Genomic DNA, 23,930 nt, shown 5'->3' on the forward strand with positions numbered 1-23,930 from the left:
AATAGAAAGCTTATCTCCCAATGGGAAGAACAGAGGATGTAGAGTTTCTTATGATTGAATTTGTTTCCCACATCTTACTTTCAGCTTTTTCCTTCTGACAAAGGACCTGACAAGGGTACAAAGGTGAGCCGCTCCTTTCAGTAAGGTGTTACTGTGTCATGCTTTATATCAGATTAGTGTTACACCCATTGTAAAGCAAAACAAAAGAAAACACAAACTGCCCAGGTTATGTTTAGAGCAGATGGAGCTGATGATAAATGTGGCCTCTGTTTTACTGACCTCAGAGCTGCTTTGAAATGGCAGTTTAAAAGACTATGATAAAGGATCTACAGTTAATGGAGATGTAGGAACAGATGGCTGTTACTCTTCATACACTGAGCAACTGGTTTAGTGGAGTAAATAATTTATTCTGCCATCTGCTGCTGTGTCTAAATACTCTTAGCATGGGAATAATATGGAGAGAGCAATGGAAAGTTCCAGGAATTGTCTGCAGGCTGATGGATAACACAAGCCAAGAGTGCTTTGTTAAAATGAAAAGTTAAAAAAAAAAAAAAAAAAAAAAAATGGTTGGCCATATTGGTCAGCATTTTAATCAAACACATTAGGATTTGAAAACATTACAGGAGGTTCATGTTAATACCTTTTTGACAGTTGTAAATTGGATACAATAATGACTACCTGTAAACGTTAAAACTGTAACTGCATTGCACAGGTCGAAGGTGAGTCATCTGAGGACACCAGGCTAATGGAACTGGATGAGTCGCAGAAGAGCGAGCACACAGTCTTCGTCATGCCTCCTGAACCACCTCCAGAAGACGGTCCTGACCCCCCTCCCAAATACAGGTGCACACACATAGGGATGTCATCATTTAAGGCATTTATTAACACCATGGTTTTAGACCGCACAATGAAATTCTTACTTGCCAGTCTCCCTTACACAACATGTACATATAATACATATGTGACCAATCACGGAAAGTAGAGACACAAGTCGGTTCTGGGGCATTTCTGAATTCTGAAAGTGTAGTCTCCAAGCTTTCCAACGATGTGTAACACATGGAAATCTGATAATATTTGGATAATAAGTTGTGGCCATTTGAAGGTAGGCACTTGAAAAAGCTCTAAAGAGAGAAAATGCCTCTAAAACTTGTGCAGTTCTCGCCTGTTCTCACCTCCTGGGAGTGACAATAGGGCTCATTTACATCTCATTTAGATAAGCCATACCCCCTGTAAAGCTCCCCCCTGTAAAGCTGCATGGTTGCATAGCAACGACAGACGCAATGGGAAAAATCGGACCGCATACTATTAATATTAAAGGATAATGTGCATTGTAAATGTCAGTAATTTATCTTTTAATTTATCTTTCCTGGTTTAGACCTCAGTTAGTGGTTAGACCTGGTTTGAGTCAAAGGATTAAAACAATCCTGTACATTAAACTCTTCATACTTTTACTTTTGTCTTAATAACGCACATTTTATGGCTACGGATACTTTATACTTTTACTTAAGTAGGAATTTAATCTGATACGTTGACTATTACGTTAGTAAATCCTTGTTAAGAATATTAAGTAGCACTTTCTCCACCACAGTCTAAAAGTATTAGCATCACATTCAATTCAAGAATGTTAATAGGCAGGTTTACGTGGGCTAAGTCATTCACACCAGTCACTTCAAGCAATTGAAGCGTTATTCAAATTAATAGCAGATGCTAACATAACCTGAGCTAGCTAATAACAATTGACATATGAGAAAACGTGTACGTGTTCTTAGAATGAACACAAAACGACAAACTTTGATGTTTATGGAAACTCACCCCATAAGAAACAGAAAAGTACTCTTGCAGATCTCATTGCCTCCAATGAAATAAGTCGTTCGGGCACACTTTCTCTTTGTCGGGATCTTGATGTAACCGTCTGTTTGCCTCTAAATGTCCAATAATTCGCCACTTTTTTTCCGCAGCTAAAGAATCCAGCAGAGCCGGCGCTGCATACTAAGTAGCCACTCTTCCCTTGGAGGGCAGGGGCAATAACAAAAGAAACAAAAGCTGGCGTATCCGATTCCAGTAAGGAAACACAAACAGACAATGACACGCCCCTACTGCGAGATAGAATCTCAGAAAAACAAGCCGATTTCAAACTTAAAATGTACGCTTTTAAATATACCAATACTGTTATCTCAAACATGGAGAGGCTTCTTCGTGATCTCAACTAACAGATTCTGCAAAAAAACGAAAATCACCAATTTTGAAAAAAAAAAAACGTTTCTTTCTCATTTTGCGCGAATGTTGTGCTGCCGACTTGTGTTCCTGGTTTCCGTGACGGGTCACATATACAAAGACTAAATAAACAAAAATATACAACAGTGCAGCAGTCAGTGAAGATATGAGTATTGAAGTAATTAGTATTTTTATGTGTTGTTCAGGAGTCTAATGACCTGTGGATAGAAACTGTTTATGAATCTTTTTGTCCGTAATTTCACACTCCTGTACTGTATCCCAGACGACAGAAGTGTAGAGGTTGTGTTGTGGATGTGTATTGTCCCTGATGATGTTGTGGGCCCTGCTGATGACCCTGGTGCTGTAAATATCCTGAAGTGATGGGAAAGCTACTCCACAAAAAAAAAAAAAAAAAAAAACTGTGCAGTTTTTATCACACGCTGGAGAGCTTTCCTATCTTGAACAGTGCAGCTTCCATACCACACTGTGATTAAGCTGGTAGTCACACTTCCAACTGAGCAACAGTATAACAGTTGCTGAGGATTTCAGTTGCCATGCCAAATTTCCTCAGCATTCCTAAGAAGTAAAGTCGCTGATTTCTTCTGGAAGTGCTGAGTATTATTGAACCAAGAAAGATCCTCACTGATGTAGCTTTCGAGGAATTTAAAGGTTTTCATCCTCTCCACCTCTGTCTCATGGATGTAAATTGGGGTATGCTGCTCCTTCCTCCTCCTAGTTTCAATTATTCTCCGTGGTCTATTGTACATTTAAGGAGAGATTATTTTCCTGACACCAGGCCATCAGTACTGCTACCTCTGTTCTGTATGATGTTTCCTCTCCACCAGTGATCAGTCCAATGTCTATTGTATCATCCGCAAACTTTATAATCCTGGTATTGGTCTGAGGGGCCATAGAGTTGTAGGTGAAGATGGTAAACAGCAGTGGGCTTAAAACACAGTCTTTGGAGATCCCTGTGCTCACAGTTCGAATGCCCGATGTCCAGTTTCCTACTTTGACTGAGGTCCAAAGAAAGTTCAGCACCCAGTTACAAAGGGAATATGTCAGTCCGAGGACAAAGAGCTTTTCAAAAAAGTCTGTGGTAATCAATAAATAGCATTCTCACATACGTATCCTTACCCTCCAAGTGTCCGAGGGCTGTGTAAATGGCAGCATTAACAGCATAATCAGTGGACCTATTCTGTCGATATGCAAATTGAAGTGGGTCCAAAGTGACTTAGATGGTCCTTTTTATGTAGGACTTGACTATCCTTTCAAAACACTTCATAACAATAGGTGCAACAGGACAATAATCATTTAGGCAGGTCACAGTGTTTTTCTTTGGGAGGGGCACAGTTGTGGTGGGCTTGAAACAGGTAGGCACCAAAGCCTGAGTGAGGGACAGATTGTAAATGTCCATGAACACATCAGCCAGCTCCGACGAGCAAACCCTGAGTGCCCGTCTCGGGATGTTATCTGGGCCAGCTGCCTTCTGTGGGTTCGTTCTCTTCAGAGCCATATGCACCTCCGCTGATGACATGCTAAGTGCCATGTTCAATGTGCCCTCAGAATCCAGAAAGGCCTCAAAACAAGCTTAGAACTCATTCAGCTCATCTGGGGGAGTAGTCTTGTAGTCTGTTGACAGGGACAGTATTATCATGAATACCAACATTTCAGTAACAATTGTGACTGAAATCCCATCAGTCACGATACCAGGTTCAGTACCATAGCAAAAATGAATATGCATTGCACACATTTCTTTTTTTAAAAGTTAAATTAACAAAGTTAAATAAAAATTCCATGTACCTTTTAACTCATTTTTTACTGAAGAAAACATTTAACTTTAAGTTTATCAAGAAGTCAGTAATAAAATAAAGAACAGTAAACAAATGGGAGCAAAAGAACAATATAAAAAGTTTTTTCAGCTATCTAACATCAGGATCAGTATTCATTTAGATCTAATTTGTGTTTGTGCTGTGTTGGTAACGTGGGTCCCGACTGACCATGACCATGGGAAAATGTGGGTCCCATGGCCAAACCAGTTTTAGCAAATCTCTATAGCATATCTCAACTTTTTGTCTATTTATATCATTGCCTCTGAACTGTGGACAATTAGACATTAAGGTATTATAAACATTAACATCATGGATTTCTCTGAAGTCTCTTCACATGTCACATTTATATAGTGCTTTATACAATACAGATTGTTTCAAAGTAGCATAACAGTAAACAGAAAAATAAGTGCCAGGCAATAGTTCATAATAGTCATTATTCATCTCAATTCAGTTCAATTTTGAACAGTGTCACTGTAACACAGTTTATCCATTATTAAACAAATTTAGTACATATTAAAGGGTTAGTTCACCCAAAAATGAAATTTCTGTCATTAATTACTCACCCACATGTCGTTCCAAACCCACAAGACCTTCGTTCATCTTTGGAACACAAATTTAGATATTTTTGATGAAATCTGAGAGGATTTTTATCTCCCATAGAAAGCAACGAAATTTCCACATTCAAGGCCCAGAGAAATAGTAAAGACATAGTTAAAATAGTCAATGTGACTACAGTGGTTCAACCTTAATGTTATGAAGCGACAATGATACTTTTTGTGTGTGAAAACAAAACAAAAATAATGACTTTATTCAAGAATTTCTTCTCTACCCTGTCAATAATAATTAAATAATTAACAGTTTAATAAACTGTAAAGAATGAATCACTGTCTGGCCATCTGAGATTTCAGTATGGAGATAAAGGTTAAGATCATCTTTTTTTTTTTTGGTAGTTTTACAGCACAGTACAGATTTTAGTACAGTTTGCTGTTTGCTTTTGGTATCTGATAGGGAGTTTGAACCTGGAAACGATGATGCTTTACATCAGAATTAATGAGCGGATAGTGTCATTATCCAGCTCAATTCAGTCATTTTAACTTTTGTTCCCATATTGTCCATCAAATTGATAACATTAATAGTCTTAATTGAATGGTCAGACAATTACATTAACGCTAGACTCCTCAAAATTTACTAGTAATGATGTCATGAAAATCAGAGAATTTATTAGTCAGGTAAAATGTATTATTTCAGTTAACTAATTTGGAGATAATTAATACAAAACATCAAATGCTCAGAAGTAAATATAAAAGATGCATAGTGCTGAATGTATGGAATGTGCCTCAGACTATGGGCTCATCTGGTTACAGCATAGCCTTTAGCCTTTTGCAAAAAAGTACTTTTTTTTACTTTTCATTAAAATAAACATTCTCCAAATGGAGACATTTAAGTGATAAACATTCTGTGGAAATCACTTGCATTTAAGCTCTGCAGGGTGTGGAGACTATTTGTTAATATGCTGTGCAGAAGATCAAAGTATCTGAGGTTCTCCCAGCATTACAGAAGCATAATGATTGTTGTGGCTGAAGTGGAAGATAAATGACTGGAAATAAATTCTGTAGCTTTTGTAATACCCTTAATTTGCAATTCTGTGGTTATTCCTTTTCAAGGCAACTTGCTTGTTAGAAATTTCTGTCCAGACCTACTTTATGTGGCTGCCATTCTCTCGCCCCTACACCTCCCTCAGCCCTAATCTCATCTAAAGCATCTTTATCCATTAGCACAAGCCCATAATCTATTTTCATGCATCTAAACTCATTACGTGTCTTTCTGTCACTCACAGTATAAGCTTGAGACTGGCCAAGCACTTTTGCTCTCCGCTGGCACTGTTTGCAATATAATAGCCCCTCCCCCCTTTTCTCTGTCATTCTGTATCCCAAGGTTGTTTTCAAGTGATGTTTTGTGTTGTGTTACAATTATAGGTGTAGCAGGAAGACACAAAGATGTTCATATTTTAACTGAGTTTGTGAAATGTCAACAGAATGTAAATGTGAAACTGAACAGTAAAATGATAAAAGATAACTAGAACTATGGATTAAACAGAATGATACTTTCATACAATATGACTTCCATAAAAAATATGCAAAAAATCTGTATTTCATCTTATATATGTCAACAAGTAAATCAAATGTAGAGGGAATGACCTATAGGTATACTGTCTGTGGTATTGTGTTTCTGTCAGTACTGTATTAACTAGACTTTTTGTGATTATGATAGAACTCAGATTTTATTCTGTGCTCCTCTAATTATGAGTCATCTGTTTTTCCACAGTTATAAGAATTTCCCTTGTTTACGGTTGGAGTTGTTTGATCGTCCGCAAGGGCTGAGGCCAGCGCTGAGTACAAGAACTGCAGGGGCAAGTGTGTCCAGTAGCCCTGCCCTGCTGGCAAAAAGAACCAAACAGGTGAAGATTCTCTTATAGGATGTTATAGTACCAGACTACTAGAAATTCTGAAATGCTATATCACATGGTCCAAACTTAGACTTTTCCAACTACAGATTTTCATTACATGTACACAGGAGTCTTAAAAATGTAAAAATACTATTAAGGGTGGATACTATGGGAATTGGCCAGTGGGTCTCCATGTCAACAGAGTTATGTCATTTTGGCAGTCTATGTGTGCTAGTTAAAACATCAGTTACTCAAGCACTCTGAGTCGAGTAGCACTTTGCTCTAGATGCAGAGATTAAAATGTAAACCAAGATCAGCTGATCTTAACCAGTCACAGAATAACTTCCCCAAACACAACTGTTGCTATTTCCCTGGTTGTGTGCTCTTTTGTGATACCCTAGTGTTTTTTTTGTTGTTGTTTTTTTTTCCAGTAAGAATGTGTGTATAGGAGGCTAATACTTCTGCACTGTTTGTCTCTAAACAGAATTAAGTTTAAGACTCTTGCCCCATAACAATTGGTGGCTCATCCGGTATAACAGTGATGTATGCTGTAACACAGTAGCCTAAAAATAGGCAAGAGTCCTGACAATATGAAATACAAGCTAAACAAGTACTGGGCCAAAGGGGTTGGGCTCTAGGCATTTTATAAAAGTGTGCACATTCACTCTAGGTAAACTTGTTAGATCATATGAATATTACACTCTTAGAAAACAGTATCTTCAAGGATATTTAAATTGAATTCTAAATCTAATCTAGGTCACTTGTGACTGAGATGCATTTAGAATGAAATTATATGAATTTGTTCCAGCATGGTGTAAACATGATATTAAAGGGATAGTTATTATGTAGTAACCTCTTTTTTTTGTTGTTGTTGTTTTAATGGTTTGATTCAGCGGTGCAACCTTGATGCTTAATCATTTTTTTCCAACCATGCAATACTAAAGGAATTATTATTATTATTTTAAAAAATGCTGGCCAGGTGCACAAAGCTGGGTACATGATTTTGATTAGTCGAGTTGTTTGATTAGTCAAGTTGTTAGTCAGTATTTGTTTCGTGCACCTGAAAGTTATTTAACAGGAAAATGCCCTTTAATAGCCCTTTGTGGTCTCACTTTTTTTCCACACAGGAAATCAAAATGGCCTACAAGTTGGCAAAGCGTTTCTATTCCAATCCACCCCAGTGGGCAAAGTGTCTGTTTAGTCACTGCTACAGTCTGTGGTTCATCTGTCTTCCTGCCAGCATGCGTACAGCCCAGTCCAAACCCCGTGCTATGCAGCAGGCCTTCAATGTTCTGCTCAAGATGAGGAGCTCTGAAGTGGAGGTGCTTGATGAGGTGCGTACATTAAATATTTGTTTACATTTTAATAAGTTTTATTTAGGGTGATAACAGTTTTTCCAGAATGAGTCTGATACTGATAATTTAATTTTTCATTCTCACCAATACAGATGGTGCGTTCAAGTCATGTCGAAAAGATTGTTTTACGAGTTGAACACACATGAACCCCACCACAATGTCGTAAATACCAGTGGGATTTTCTTTAAGCCCCAATCTTTACGAGTTGGGGGCGTGTCAGTAAGAACCATGGCTCAATACTACAATATTTAGCAGTGACATTGTCAGGCTTTTTTATTTACAACAAAATAAGATAATTCCCTGCACAAAATATAATAGCATTGTAATATAATATGTAACAATACATTTTACAATGACTTCATAAATTAATTAAAAACATCAAAAAGCAAAACACACCTGATGCACATTCTTTGTTCTTTCTTTTCTAGAAATAGATTTCAAAAACCTTGCTGTATAGACCCCTTAAAAGTTTGTAAACATTGCAATGTTTCCTGGTGGGCGGGGCTTAGCTGGAGGCAAAAAGAGGCGCTGGACGCAATGTTGACAAGCGTAAGCTAGCACGTTTTAGGAGGGATTTATTAAACATAAATGCAGAAGAAGGTTCGGAATTGTCTGAATATGTACAGTCACTGACTCTGCGGGACCGTGACAGCTATTTTTGTAAATTAACTCTCGCGAATGGAAGCAGGCTGCCTGACCCGTATGCCATACGGCCACGGGAGTGGCATGAAGACTTGAGGCCGAGGGTGGAGTGGCCGGACATCTACACTTATAAAACATTATAAATTATAATTATATATAATCAATTATAATTATAATTAATTAATTACAGTCTGTATGCCGTATTGCAAAGTGCTGTTCCTTCTATTCTGGCAGCCAAAAACACAACAAGACGACATTTTAAAGTCAAAACCTCAAACTTTTAGCGCGCCTGCTGAGTTCTTCCTTATGTTTTGCCTCCAGCTAGAGCGGTGACGTCACAGTGACGTAGGCGATTAAGGGGTCTATTTTTGTGTTGTTAATAAAAATAAGGTAAACCACCATCTTGCTCTGATAAAAGTGACTTGAACGCATCTGATGTCGTAAACTTCCCACCTGGTAAATACAAACTTTCCAAGAGGACTTGAAATGCACCAAGAGTAATCACATGACATTTTCCTGTAATAATGTAGGGAATCTAACGCATGGTATCAGTTTTTGGTATCGGAGTATTTTAATAAATATGAGTTCACAAGAGCAGTATGGTGCATCCCTAGCTTTATTATATGCCTTGTTTATATTATATATTAAGAAGACAATGCCTGTGTTTTATGGAGGACCAAATTACTCAAATTTGTCAAATGACTGATTTTGACTCATTTGTCAAATAGGCATCATTTGTAAATTCAGCATATTATTTTGAAAAAAAGCTTTTTGAAAAGCACATTTAATTATGAAAAAAAATAGATATTTATACAATAATAGTGTGAAAGAGGATATTGTGAAATATATTAAACAATAAATGTTGTGTTTTCATGGAATACATTTATTTATTGATTTATTTAATTATTTAATTAATAATTAATTAAATTAATAATTTAATAATTATTGAAATATAGAATAAACTGGTACATTTACTTGTTGTTTTATTGAATTCATTATTTATTTAATTATTTAATTTTGAATAGTTTGGTCCTCCATGGTGTTTAATGGTTTTTAAAGTTTTTAATTTTGTATTTTATCATAATTTTTTGCTGCATTTATTCAATATAAAATAACTTGTGAATGGATTCTGGGCCCGTATATATAAAGCCGCTCAGAGTAAAAGTAAAAGTCTTAAGTGTGTCAAAATTCTAAGAATGACGTAATTTTACTCTTATTCTTAGACTTAATAATAAGTGTGATTCATAAAGGTTCCTAAGTGTCAAGACTAGGTCTTAGCTCTTAAATTATTTAAGAGAGCTGGAGAGGTGTCTTAACCTAGTTAAGAGTAACAAGATGGCAGCAAAGAAGAGGAGATATATGCTTTCCAATGAAGATATAATGTATCGGAGTTATAAGATGACATGGAGTTGATAAAATGATATAAACTTGATTGACAATTATTTTTGTAACTAACCTAATAAGAAATGTAACTTTAAGTTAATGTAATAAATGTAATAAATATTACTTAAACAATAATTAATATGTTTAATGCATTTTAATACATTTAAAGGTGCTGTATGGGATTTCTCAAATTCGTTGTTGAACACTTGATATTTGAAATCAACCCAAACAAACCCACCCCTCTCTTAATTGCGCCACCACCAAAACTCGCACCCCGATCCTAACCTCTGAGTCACCACCCTCCTGAGTTGGTCAAGAACCCTGGCCCGATCACTGCTGGCATGTGAGGCGAGTGCACTACCAATGACTCTAAACACCTCATTCTCTAGCGAGCGTCAGTGTGCAGAAGTTTACCTGCAATACTCTCACTGTCTGGCCACTGTTACACATGCAATGAGAGTGGATGTCTGTTTATCACAGCTGAAGCACAACAAAATGCTTCACGAAAAATAAAGTGCAGTTGATGAACGAACGACAAGGAAGCACAAAAGATGTTCATACAATACACAAGAGTAAATACAAACAAGAGTTTCTTGTTAATTACAAACAATTTCGCTTAAACCATCAAAATATGAGAAAAAAATATTTGTATTTTTATATTATTTAAATGTTTTAAAATATGACATTTAATACAACAAAATCCGTTTTTAATATTTAATTGGTTCTCTCTTGTTTTTGCATGTGTCCATAATTTCTTTGTATGACAGACTGGCCAAACATAATTTGAAATAATTTGAATTTCATTTCATTATCACACATGAAACAATTGACTCCAGCTAGTCGATGTGCTTACATCTTTTGACACATTTTTAAAAGTTTAATTAAGTAAGTTGAATTAAGATGTCAGTTTTCATATGGCTGGACATCACCTTTGGCCTCTACTCTATGGCAGTTCATTGACTTTCCAACTGACCATCAAACCATGTGGCAAAAGAAAGATGTTGATGGTGGGCTTCTCTGCAGTTGTTGGAGCTGTTAATGAACTCATGACACATCATTGCTCTAACTGTAAATGAGGAGACATATATCAATAGAAAAAGATTCCACACCATCAATACTAATTTGTGATAATTTTGCACAATGCAAAGTTATTGCTTTTAAATCAATTTAAATATTAAAATGTTTGTGTTTTTATTATTATTATTATTGTTATTATTGTTTTTTTATAATAACATTAAATGACTTGTATTGTGCTGCTGTGACTTCACCCTTCCAGGCTCACTATTGGCTGATTCAGAGGTTAAGGGCGGCCATTTTGAGTTGACATCATTGTAGTCCTTAGTTCACAACACTTAAGTCAGCACTTAAGAATCCGTCTTACACTTTACTAAAAGTTGCTTTTAGCTTCTTTATAAAAGTCTCCTACTCTTAGAAAACTCCTACTGTTTACTAAGAATTTTTTGACACTTAAGTAAAAACTTGAGACTATTCTTAAGAGCATTTCTGAGAAGTTTTATACATACAGGCCCTGATCTCTTATTGATTTGTTGGTCTCAATTCACTTCTCATATTACTTTTTTTTTTTTTTTTTTTTATAACACAGTGTAGGCTATTAAATATAAGCTATAAAATATAAGCAGCTAAAAGTATTTGGAACTTAGCAAATGTCAGCTGCATGTTTTAAGTGAACTACAAGCCTGGATCTGAGGTGGTCTGAATTTGTGTTGAACTGGTTGGTTAAGGTGGTTTCTTTACAGTAGAAAATAACAGAGAATTTTAGATTAACTTGACACATCAGTGATCAGATTACAATATATCTGTATTTAGTACTGTCCGTTTGTGTTTAGATCTGAAGACAGCTGTTAATACAAAACTTAAATGGGGTCATAAAGATGTCAGACTATAGTTGAGTGCTTAAGTGTGACCCTACAGCATATGTAGTTTAACATGTGTTTAACAGGTGTGTTACCGTGTGGTGATGCAGTTGTGTGGTCTGTGGGGGATGCCTGTCATGGCTGTGCGTGTCTTAATGGAAATGAAAAAGGCTGGAGTTGAACCCAATGCTATTACATATGGATACTACAACAAGGTGAGGAACTCACTTACTTAAAAGTAATAATACTTAATAGGGCTATGTATTATGTTTTTTTTTTTTTTTTTTTTTCTTGTAATAAAATAAAAAAATAAAAATGTGAATTATATGTTACCTATACTGGCAAAATGAGTTGGAATGTGCACAGGCTAATTACGAGCTACAGGCAAAACAATTTAAAAAAGTTGATTTTGGTCGAATTTGAGGTTTTCAAAAAAATTAGTTCATTAAGCCCTCATCTAGAAATCCAAATGTTTCAAATAGCAATTAAAAATTTGTTTTTCTCTGCTCACTTCTCCACTCACGCTTCCCCTCAGCACAAGTTTTATATTGTTTTAAAGTGCAGCATTCCAACTTTGTGAATATTCATATAGCAATTTTTTTATGGCATGAGTCTGAACCAATGAAATGTGATTTTCAAACTCATGCTGATGTATAAAAAATCAATCTTACTTGCGCTGACAGATTTGAAATGTGCGCACAAAGATGCCTCAGACAGCGCACGATCCTGATATACACATATAAGCAGAATTACAGTGCCCTCCACTAATATTGGCACCCTTGGTAAATATGAGCAAAGGTGGCTGTGAAAATAAATCTGCATTGTTTATCCTTTTGATATTTTATTAAAAAAAATCCCAAAATTCTAAATGGGGGAGAAAGCTCATTATGAAATAAATGTTTTTCTCTAGTTCACGTTGGCCGCAATTATTAGCACCCAATTATTACAACGTCCTTTTGCCAAGATAACAGCTCTGAGTCTTCACCTATAATGCCTGATGAGTCTGGAGAACACCTGACAAGAGATCAGAGACCGTTCCTTCATACAGAATCCCTCCAGATCGTTCAGATTCCCAGCTCCCAGATTGGTGGTGCTTCTCTTCAGTTCACTCCACTCATTTTCTTTAGGGTTCAGGTCAGGGGACTGGTATGGTCATGGCAGAAGCTTCATTTTGTGCTCAGATAAGCCACGCAATATCGCGTTCATATCGCAGATGAATCGCCTTCGATAATGAACGCGATATTGCGTGGCTTATCAGTGAACTACGGCTCTGTTTATTAAATGCGGCTCCATTTGAAAGCAGGTGATGGCGATTTAGTGGTAATCAGGGAACCGGCTTTACTGACGAAATGCGCGTGACAATTGCATGCGATATATTGCCCAGCCCTAATTGTGACTAATTTTGCCAGTATGGGTCACATATAGGCTAAACATTTTCATGGGGGCTATTAAGAGTGATAGCGTAGTTTTTTCTAATAGGCTAAATGAGTAGGCTTTGCATGGGAGACAAAGTGAGTAACCCAGCTAACAATTTTTGGTTCCTAGAACATTCCAGGAACGTTATTTTCTGGTTCCCAAAGTGAACATACATCCTAATGTTCTCGCACATGTCTTGTTTTGAATTATTGTTTAATTAATTGAAATAATTCAAGCACATAAACCTTCATATGGAGGATTAAATAAGATTGAATTTATGCTTTAATATGTATGATTTCATAACTTGTTTCACGGACTCTATACCACAACCAGATTTTACATTTCTTAGCGACAAATAACAATGACTTCAACACAATAAGGGGTTTTTAAAATATAAATTTTATTCACAAACATTAATGAATAGACCTGCATGAAAAGCACTGTTTATTTAATTTGGAGCCTATCTTTGTGGCATTGCATTTATTTGTGCTATTGCTTGTAATTTGATTATTTCTTCTTATTTCATTACTGACTGTTTACTTGTCTTTAAAAATGTAGGCTATTAAAATTATATAAATTAAGCTAGTTTTAGCACAATTGGTATCTACACTAGTATCTAAAATATTGGTGTCATAACTGCCTGTTTTTGTTTCAAAGCTGGTAAAAATAGTTTTGGCCAGTAAATTTTTTTTAAGTCGCCTGCCATTGGCAGGTGTGGCAAAAATTTCGTTTTAGGCCCTTTGCCTAAATTGAGTCTAAATTGAACATACACATGCAAACACGTGTGTACGGTTTATGTTATTATGTGGAACATGTTTTTTGTTTGTTTTTGTTGCCAAATTGGTTTGGAACAGTTGTTGAATAAGCAATTAAACTGAACAATTATGTTTGACTGACAGTTTTATTGATCACTGAGATAGCATTGACTTGGAATGAAGTTGGTTCAGTATAAAAAATAAATTAAAAAATAGCTTAGATGTAGTAAAATACTTCTGCCATGTTGCTGTAGCTTAGCTTGCTACATTTCTCAGGGAGGTAGCTTTAGTGTAGTGAAGCTTAATTTAATGTAGAGTAACTGCTAGATTAACTCACTGCATTTTCCAAGTAGCTTGCCCAACACTGATCAGCTCATTGCACATAATTTGTTGAGGAAATTTCTGCCACTGACTGTGAGATATATGATGGTCTTGTGGTGTATTTTTTATGTTTATTAAAGTGCAAGAGTAAATATCCTGATCAGGATTCACACTGCATTTTGGAAAACAGCTGATTTTTTGATAGGTTTTCCCCATAAAACATAAACGGTGTGTTATTAGCCTAACACAACAAAGCCTAAAATAATTATTTATAATAAAACTTAACTGAAATTTTCACTGTAATAGCATACCTACAAAAGAGCCTTTTTGAATTCGTTCTGAACTAGGGTATAAACCAAAGCACGTTATTATTAATGTATTTACTGATGATGCATTGTCTTAATTGTACATCCCAGACACAGGGAATACAAACACTGATCTGTCTGTCAAACATGCAATAATTAATAAGTTTAACTATCCCCGGACTTTATGTAGGTCCGTTTTGAAAATGTCAATTTACGGAGCTCTGTGCTGACATTCGCTTTAGTTGAAACATGAGGACGTTTTATTGGGATATTTCATCCCTGCATTTTAATTCCACTGTAGTTAAATTGTGACTACATTTTAGACTATTTATTTATTTCTTCATTTTTCAAATCATAAGAACGAATGAATAGCCTACGATGTTCTAACATTTTAAGTAGTAGGCTACAATGAAACATTTTAATAAAAAGTGATGAGCAGTTTCTTTTTCAATTCAATTCTTTTTCAATTTCAATTCATTCAGAGACAAAGGAACTACTGAATAAAAAGTGATCAACAAATTCCTAATTCATTTACAAAGAAATGGTTTACTAAAAAGTGATCAACAATTTCTTAATTCATGGACACTTTGTTTTTCTGCATGTTATGCCCAGTGCTCTGTGTTGTATGGGAATAAATGGGAATAAATGTGCATGCCTGACCTGTTGAAATACATCACTGAATTATTAAATGTAGTTTCAAGCATTTAGTCTGCGGTCACTGTAATATTTCAATGTAACAGTAATCTAATAGCTGGAACAAAAAGCACTTATGTGATAAAAATTAGCTGAGATTAAATGTCATATTGTTATTGTTATTATTGTTGTTGTTGTAGTTGTTGTTGTTGTTGTAGTTGTAGTTGTTGTTACCAGTAATTTATTTCATTATTTTATCTTCATGTAAAAGTACAAATGTCACAGCAGCCTAATGCAATGTTGCAAACCATCCCTTTGCGCCACCTGGTGGTGATTTCACGACAAGTGTCACATGTCACTGGGTTGTATTGGTCAGACACGGGTTCTATTCTATGGAAGCCCGTTTCTGCCACAAAAAAAAAAAAAAAAAAAGATGAATTGCGACTTTTTATCTCAGAATACTGACTTTTTAACTCGCAATTGCGTGTTTATATCTCACAATTGCGAGTTATAAAGTCAGAATTCTGAGATATAAAGTTGCAATTGCGTGATAAAAAGTCAAAATTCGGAGATATAAAGTCGCAATTGCGTGATAAAAAGTCAGAATTCTGACATTATTTCTCGCAATTGCGACTTTATATCTCAGAATTCTGACTTTTTCTCACTAGTGTGAAACATTATTTCTCACAGTTCTTACTTTGCTTGCATTTCCTTTCATTGCGACTGACCATCAGAATTACTGCTTTGTTATTATTATACATTAAATAGCCACTTTTTAGCCACTTCACAAATATAAAAACCCAATATAGATATATTTACAGTGACTGTTATCTTAGTTGGTATACTGTTGTATAAAAAAGAATAATTTTAAGCTCCCTACTCCACCCTATAACCTTAAGCATAATCATTTTGACAATATACGTAGTGTAACAGGCAGATAAATGTACGTTAAGTCACAATAATTTATTTAAAACATTACAAAAAGCAGTATACAGAACAGACGACATGTGTGCTACATTACCAGCGAAATGACAGCAAATCATAATTTTGTGTGAGTAACAGAATGAAATTAAAGTGTTTAATCGCTGCAAACATTCCTCTGGTCTACATTTCCATCCTTTTAAGCGTCGCGCTGAATCAACTCAAATTCGGCATGTCGAAACTTTAGTTAGTGTGTGTAACGAATCATCACTCGACATGGGATCCATTTAGCAGGCTTTATTGCAATATTCGTGGTCGTACAGGCAGGGGTCAGAACCAGCAAACACAGCAAAGTAGAACAGGCAGAATCGTAATCAGAGGCAGGCAGTAGATCAGGGTCACAAGCAAGTATCACAGTCCAGAGAACAGGCAACAAGTCAAAAGGTAGGCAGCGATGAATCAATAAACGGTAAACAGACAGGAATGGCAACGGGAGACAAACAGGGTATATAAACGCTCAGAAATGATAGCCGGGGCAATAATCAAGACTTCGCGGTGAGGTGGTGTATGTGTGAGTCCTTTATAGTCCAGGTAATGCGTATCAGCTGGGTGTGGTGATTAGTGTGGAGTGTGCATGACTGTATGTGGCAACAGGTGATTGGTGGAGTGAGTGCATGTGATAGACAGGGGGAATGATGGGAAATGTAGTCCGAAACTTGACAGGGGCAGACGGTGATCGTGACATAACGCCCCCCTCCCGGAAGGCGCGACCTCGCGCCGTAGATGACACCAATAAGGGAGGGGGGGTGGGTGCATTGGAGATTAAACAGCTGACAGGAACGGAATCTCCAATGCAGGTTCCAGAACAGCCACGGCAGGTCAGGTGCTACGGGCAGCCACGGCGGGTCAGGTGGCTCAGGCGGCCACGGCAGGTCAGGTGGCTCAGGCGGCCACGGCAGGTCAGGTGGCTCGGGCAGCCACGGCAGTTCAGTCGGCTCGGGCAGCCACGGCAGGTCAGGCGGCTTGGGCAGCCACGGCAGGTCAGGTGGCTTGGGCAGGTCAGGTGGCTCAGGCGGCCACGGCAGGTCAGGTGGTCTGGGCAGTTCAGGGACCGCTGATGACCGCGGCCGTGCAGGGTTCCCACCCACAAACTCCCCACCCCTAGGTATACTGCCCCCCCCCAAAAAGTTCTTAGGGATTTCAGCGGGGCCCGTCGCAGGTTCGTGGGCAAGGGGTTCGGGTGGCGGCGGCAGGACCAGGCGTGTGGGTGAAGCCGTCAGGGCAAGACTCCTGAGTGGCGCCGGCAGGGCTGGAAGCGTGGATGGCGCCGTCAGGGCAAGACTCCTGAGTGGCGCCGGCAGGGCTGGAAGCGTGGATGGCGCCGGCAGGGCTAGAAGCGTGGATGGCGCCGGCAGGGCAAGAAGCACAGGTGGCGCCGGCAGAGCGAGGAGCACAGGTGGCGCCGGCAGGGCAAGAAGCACAGGTGGCGCCGGCAGAGCGAGGAGCACAGGTGGCGCCGGCAGGACAAGACGTTTGGACGTAAGAGAGGGAAGAACAGATGGAGCCTTCCTCCTCCTTCTCCTCCTCTTACGAGGATGAGGCGATGGTTCACCGACTGGAGCGGTTTCTGGAGCAGACTCACTGGCTGAAGCGGACTCAATGGCTGGAACAACCCCTGCATCCTTGAGCACCGCAGGGGCGGCCATCTTGCCCGTGGGCACTGGCAAAGCAGCCATTTCGTCCATCGCGTCCAGGGTGCATAAGTCCACTGCAACCGGCGAGCTTGAGAGCGTTGAAACCGGCGAGCTTGAGAGCGTTGAAACCGGCGAGCTTGAGAGCGTTGAAACCGGCGAGCTTGAGAGCGTTGAAACCGGCGAGCTTGAGAGCGTTGAAACCGGCGAGCTTGAGAGCGTTGAAACCGGCGAGCTTGAGAGCGTTGAAACCGGCGAGCTTGAGAGCGTAGCAACCGGCAGTTTTGAGAGCGAAGCGGCCGGCTGGCGAGAGCGGCGGCCGGCGGAGCTTGAGAGCGACGCGGCCGGCGGGCTTGAGAGCGACGCGGCCGGCGGGCTTGAGAGCTGCGCGGCCGGCGGGCTTGAGAGCGACGCGGCCGGCGGGCTTGAGAGCGACGCGGCCGGCGGGCTTGAGAGCGACGCGGCCGGCGGGCTTGAGAGCGACGCGGCCGGCGGGCTTGAGAGCGAAGCGGCCACCGGGCTTGAGGACGAAGCGGCCGACGGAGACTTGGGGATGCCAGCTGCTCGGACTGAAATCAACGGTGGATCGGTCACACTGGAACGCAACCCTCTCCACTCCCGGACTGATCTAGAGACCTGACGTGACTCTGGGCGATCAGCGGCGACGTGACGTTGCTCTGGGCGATCGGCGAAGGCGTGGCGTTGCTCTGGGCGATCAGCGAAGGCGTGACGTTGCTCTGGGCGATCAGCGGAGACGTGACGTTGCTCTGGGCGATCAGCGGAGACGTGACGTTGCTCTGGGCGATCAGCGGAGACGTGACGTTGCTCTGGGCGATCAGCGGAGACGTGACGTGGCTCTGGGCGATCTGCGAAGGCTTGACGTGGCTCTGGGCGATCAGCGGAGATGTGGCTCGGTGTTGTTATGGTGGTAGCCGCCATTTTGTGAATGTCCTTTGGCGCAGCGGCCATTACGTGGTTTATCTCGGTGTCGCATTCCTCCGCGACCCCCACGGTAAACGGAGAACCAACAGTCAATAACACATAGTCCAGGAAATGACTAAGAGAAGAACGGGGTCCCTCACGAATTAATTGTTCTTTGAGTGGTTGGTTGACACCATCGCAGAAAAAGTCAATAAGTGCACAGTCAGGCAGATCTGAATAATATGCAATGTTCAGGTATTCTGTGATGTAATCCTCCAGTGATCGTGTGCCCTGCGTACTCCACAACAACAATTGATTGATGTCCATACCGTGTAGAGATCCTCCGGGAAAGCTGCTGGATCGTGGTGGCGGCGAAGTCTTCTGTAACGAATCATCACTCGACATGGGATCCATTTAGCAGGCTTTATTGCAATATTCGTGGTCGTACAGGCAGGGGTCAGAACCAGCAAACACAGCAAAGTAGAACAGGCAGAATCGTAATCAGAGGCAGGCAGTAGATCAGGGTCACAAGCAAGTATCACAGTCCAGAGAACAGGCAACAAGTCAAAAGGTAGGCAGCGATGAATCAATAAACGGTAAACAGACAGGAATGGCAACGGGAGACAAACAGGGTATATAAACGCTCAGAAATGATAGCCGGGGCAATAATCAAGACTTCGCGGTGAGGTGGTGTATGTGTGAGTCCTTTATAGTCCAGGTAATGCGTATCAGCTGGGTGTGGTGATTAGTGTGGAGTGTGCATGACTGTATGTGGCAACAGGTGATTGGTGGAGTGAGTGCATGTGATAGACAGGGGGAATGATGGGAAATGTAGTCCGAAACTTGACAGGGGCAGACGGTGATCGTGACAGTGTGTAATGTTGCTGTTAGAGTATAAATAAAATCTGTAAAATTTTAAAGCTCAAAGTTCAATGCCAAGCGAGATATTTTATTTAACAGAAGTCGCCTACATCGAACGGCCAGTTTGGACTACATCCCTCTACTTCCTTCTTTAATGACCTCACTAAAACAGTTTTTTGACTAACCTCCGCCCACAGGAACACACAAGGTTGCGTTTGTAGAGTGTCGTCGAAACGCTGTTATTTCCATCCCGCAGTCCAATCACCGGGTCTGATTCCGGCTCAAATTGATAGGGTAAAATTAAAGACATGTTTACAATAACACTGAGCGCGTGCATCTCCAAGTTATGATAAGATACAGATAAGTAAATTATGTGAAAAATACTGTTTTTTTTACACACGAAACATGAACACATGTTATATTGCACACTATAAACACGAAAAACGGGACCTTTAATGTATAATGTTATATTACGTTATAAGAATATTTTCCTCACACAATGGCATTGTACGGCTTCTGAAGACTTGAAAATAATGCACGAAATAATGGACTATGTTTATCAGTTTATGGTGCGTTTTCATGTTATGGTGAGGAGCTGTTCCATGAAAAACAAAATAAAACAAAATAAAAATTAAATGATTAAGTGCTGGTTAAACGGTGGCAGAGTATTTATTTATAAATGTATTTATTTATTTTTTTTTAAATAATGCAAATTTTAGGTTTGGGTAAAGAAATTGAGTGAGATGGATCATGTAACAGGAACATCTGCAAATGATGTGTAACACATTTATAAGTGATGAATAGTTTACACTTTAGAATAGGGTATGCAGGAAGTGTTATAAATTACTTGTATACATATACAAATAATTTGTAACAGAAAAGAAAGGTCTACAAATTATATGTGACACATTTACAAGTGAAGAATAGTTTACACTTTAGAATAGGGGATGCAGAAAGCTTTGTAAATGATTTATTCATGCATTTACACATCATCTATAACAGGTATTTAACACTTTGTAGTGTGTACTGCAGTGTAAGTGCTGACTGGTAAGGGTATAGACAGCTGTCTTCTCTGACACACATGGAGTGTTTAACTCTGTGCACCTGATGTGAGCTTCAGTGGAAGGTAAATCCGGATCAGAGGATGACTTCATCACTAGACCCCACACACAGAACACAAGTCTGTGCTGATAAGTGAAAGGATTTAATATAATCCACTGGAATCACCTGATTGTAAGGCATTTCTAAATGTTAATCCACTTCAAAACAAATAAATTACTCTTCTTAAAAATAGTGCTTTAGCATACCTGCATGTTTGTGCTTTTGAACACAGACCAGCTTACAACTTCATCAATAAATCATATACTGATCACTTACTAATGATAATTTACTAATAATCATTAACTAATCTCATTAACTAATACATTATAAATGACTTATAGCCAAATGAATAAAACATTCATAAAATGTTAGTATATCACTTATTAATCATATATGAATGCATATTCATGTTTTATAAATTATTTGTTGAACATTATCTAGTAATTTATAAATGACCTATAACTGAATTAATAAAACATTCATAAAATATTAACATAACACTTATCAATCATTTATGAACATATAATCATGTTTTGTAAATGATTAGTTCATCATTAACTAATAATTTACAAGTGACTTATAACTGAACATTATTATAAAGTGTTACCCGTTTCAAGGAGAAAAAAACAGCTTTTACTGCCATCTAGTGGGCTTAATACTAAAACAACCAATACCTATCATGTTTCATTAACTTTGCAACTCAAGGGTAGAATCATGCAATTCTGCAAATTACAGTCGAGGTATTTGGGCAATAAAAGTTGTTTTTAACAGAATGGATACACTAATGAATTTTACACAATAATAACAATATAATAATAACCATAAGAAGAAGAAGAATCAGCTGTGGCGGAGGCGCAATAAATCAGACAAAGCTGAAGTGGCACATTTTATACACCAACAGCTTCAGACTTCACGCAAGCACGGCTATCGTTGGATGCACTGTTACAGACAGAGATACTGACCATCAGTTAATTGCGAGAAAAAAGTCAGAATTCTGACTTTTTATCACGCAATTGCGACTTTATCTCTCAGAATTCTGACTTTATATCTCAGAATTCTGACTTTTATCACGCAATTGCAGCTTTATATCTCGCAATTCTGACTTTATATCATGCAATTGCGACTTTATATCTCATAATTCTGACTTTATAACTCGCAATTGCGACTTTGTCTCAGAATTCTGACTTTTTATCACGCAATTGCGACTTTATCTCTCAGAAATCTGACTTTATATCTCAGAATTCTGACTTTATAACTCGCAATTGCGGCTTTATATCTCGCAATTCTGACTTTATATCACGCAATTGCGACTTTATATCTCATAATTCTGACTTTATAACTCGCAATTGCGACTTCATATCTCAGAATTCTGACTTTATAACTCGCAATTGTGAGATATAAACTCGCAATATCTGAGATAAAAAGTCGCAATTCATCTTTTTTTTTTTTTTGTGGCGGAAACGGGCTTCCATGCTATTCAGAGAAGGGATTATAAAAAGTTAGAAATTGATTAGAAATCGTTAAACTGTAGAAGAAGAAAACTTGAGACAATACCATACCGAGATCAATTTAACAAATATTCCTGGAGTCTTTGTTTGGATAAACTGTTATCAATTCGATTCAGACCATTTGTCCATACAACCAGACCAGCCCGCAATAACTTGGAGTGCCGACCACACATTGCTGCATCCATTCTCATTCATGTGTAAAGTTAACTATCTGGTTTACGGCTCGTGTCTATTAGTGCATATAGCTGTAAATTAAAAAAAAAACAAAAAAAAAAAAAAAAACTACAAATCATTTACCCTGTGTGTACAACATTTGGTTTGTATGCTTCATTTGGCTGTTGAAGTGTTGATTTCATGACTACAATAAAGGACACGACATTTTGAAAAATGTAATTGTGCATTCTTTATAGTTCATGCAAGGATGGATAAAGCATCAGCACAAAATGTAGATGGGCACAGTGGAAGTAAACAAAGCTGCTTATATTAAATTATATAGTATTATAAGTGAAATACATCAGCACTTTTCTACACTAAAGTTCTACAAAAGATTCAAGCATGCACTTTCAGATGGTTTCTCTGTGAAAAATCTCAAATCTCAAAATAGTCAGTAGTCAAGTCAAGTCAAATTTATTTATATAGCGCTTTTTACAATTGGTAATTGTTTCAAAGCAGTTTTACATATTAGAAGCACAGAAAAAAAAGAAGTGGTTAAAAATAAGCTGTACAACCAGGCATGGTAATATGTAACATATACAAGATGGTGCTACATTAAGCCAATGTCGGCTGACTTCCAGGGGTGGAAAAAAACCCCTAGGAGAAAAACCCAGCGTGCTAGCACTGGGAAAAAAGTCCTAGGAGGGAAAAAAACCCTTGGAAGATATATATAATATATGTAAATGTATATGGAGATCAAAATCTGAATTATACATTTTTATTATAGAGATTAAAAATAGATTATATATAAATATATGTAAGCGGATACGGGGATTAAAAATCTGAATTATAGATGCAGCCAGAACTGGATCTCTAGGCCCATTGGCTCCTGGGCTACGTTGTAGTCAGGTCCAGACACAGGTTCTCCATCTGATCTGGATACGGCCTGAATCCAGCACCCGGCAAACCTAAGGATAAGCAGAGAGACAGATATTAGCGTAGATGCCATTCTTATTCTGATGTACAGGTATATCTAGTGTTATAGGAAATGTTCTCGGTTCCGGCCCACCTAATTATTGCAGCGTAACAATCCTTTAACGGATTTCAAAAATGTTAATGTATTGATAATGTGTTATGTGTATCCAAGAGCAAAGAGATGTGTTTTTAGTCTAGATTTAAACTGACAGAGTGTGTCTGCTTCCCGAACAGTGCTAGGAAGATTGTTCCAGAGTTTAGGTGCTAAATAGGAAAAGGATCTGCCGCCTTCAGTTGATTTTGATATTCTGGGTATTATCAACTGGCCTAAATTCTGAGATCGCAATAAACGTGAAGGACTATAATGCATTAAGAGCTCACTTAGGTACTGGGGAGCTAAACCATTTAGAGCTTTATAAGTAAGTAGCAAGATTTTAAAATCTATACAATGTTTAATAGGGAGCCAATGTAATGTTGACAGAACTGGGCTAATACTGGTCATACTTTCTGGTTCTAGTAAGAACTCTAGCTGCCGCATTTTGGACCAACTGTAGTTTGTTTAAAAGCCGAGCAGAACAACCACCCAGTAGAGCGTTACAGTAATCTAGTCTTGAGGTCATGAA

The 23,930-nt window shown here is 38.4% G+C and overlaps 1 protein-coding gene across 9 annotated transcripts in view; it reads left to right on the top strand.

The window, feature by feature from the left end:
- Positions 1–23,930, top strand: part of dennd4c (DENN/MADD domain containing 4C) — a 112,096-nt gene that overhangs the window by 67,236 nt on the left and 20,930 nt on the right. For all 9 annotated transcript variants that reach the window (XM_067399892.1, XM_067399894.1, XM_067399897.1 and 6 more), the window contains 5 exons: positions 85–123; positions 713–843; positions 6,372–6,504; positions 7,620–7,826; positions 11,833–11,961. In XM_067399892.1, the coding sequence (XP_067255993.1) occupies positions 85–123; positions 713–843; positions 6,372–6,504; positions 7,620–7,826; positions 11,833–11,961 (639 nt within the window). The remainder of the gene's footprint in view (positions 1–84; positions 124–712; positions 844–6,371; positions 6,505–7,619; positions 7,827–11,832; positions 11,962–23,930) is intronic.

Source organism: Chanodichthys erythropterus, chromosome 11 (genome assembly GCF_024489055.1).
Source record: "Chanodichthys erythropterus isolate Z2021 chromosome 11, ASM2448905v1, whole genome shotgun sequence".
Lineage (NCBI taxonomy): Eukaryota > Metazoa > Chordata > Actinopteri > Cypriniformes > Xenocyprididae > Chanodichthys > Chanodichthys erythropterus.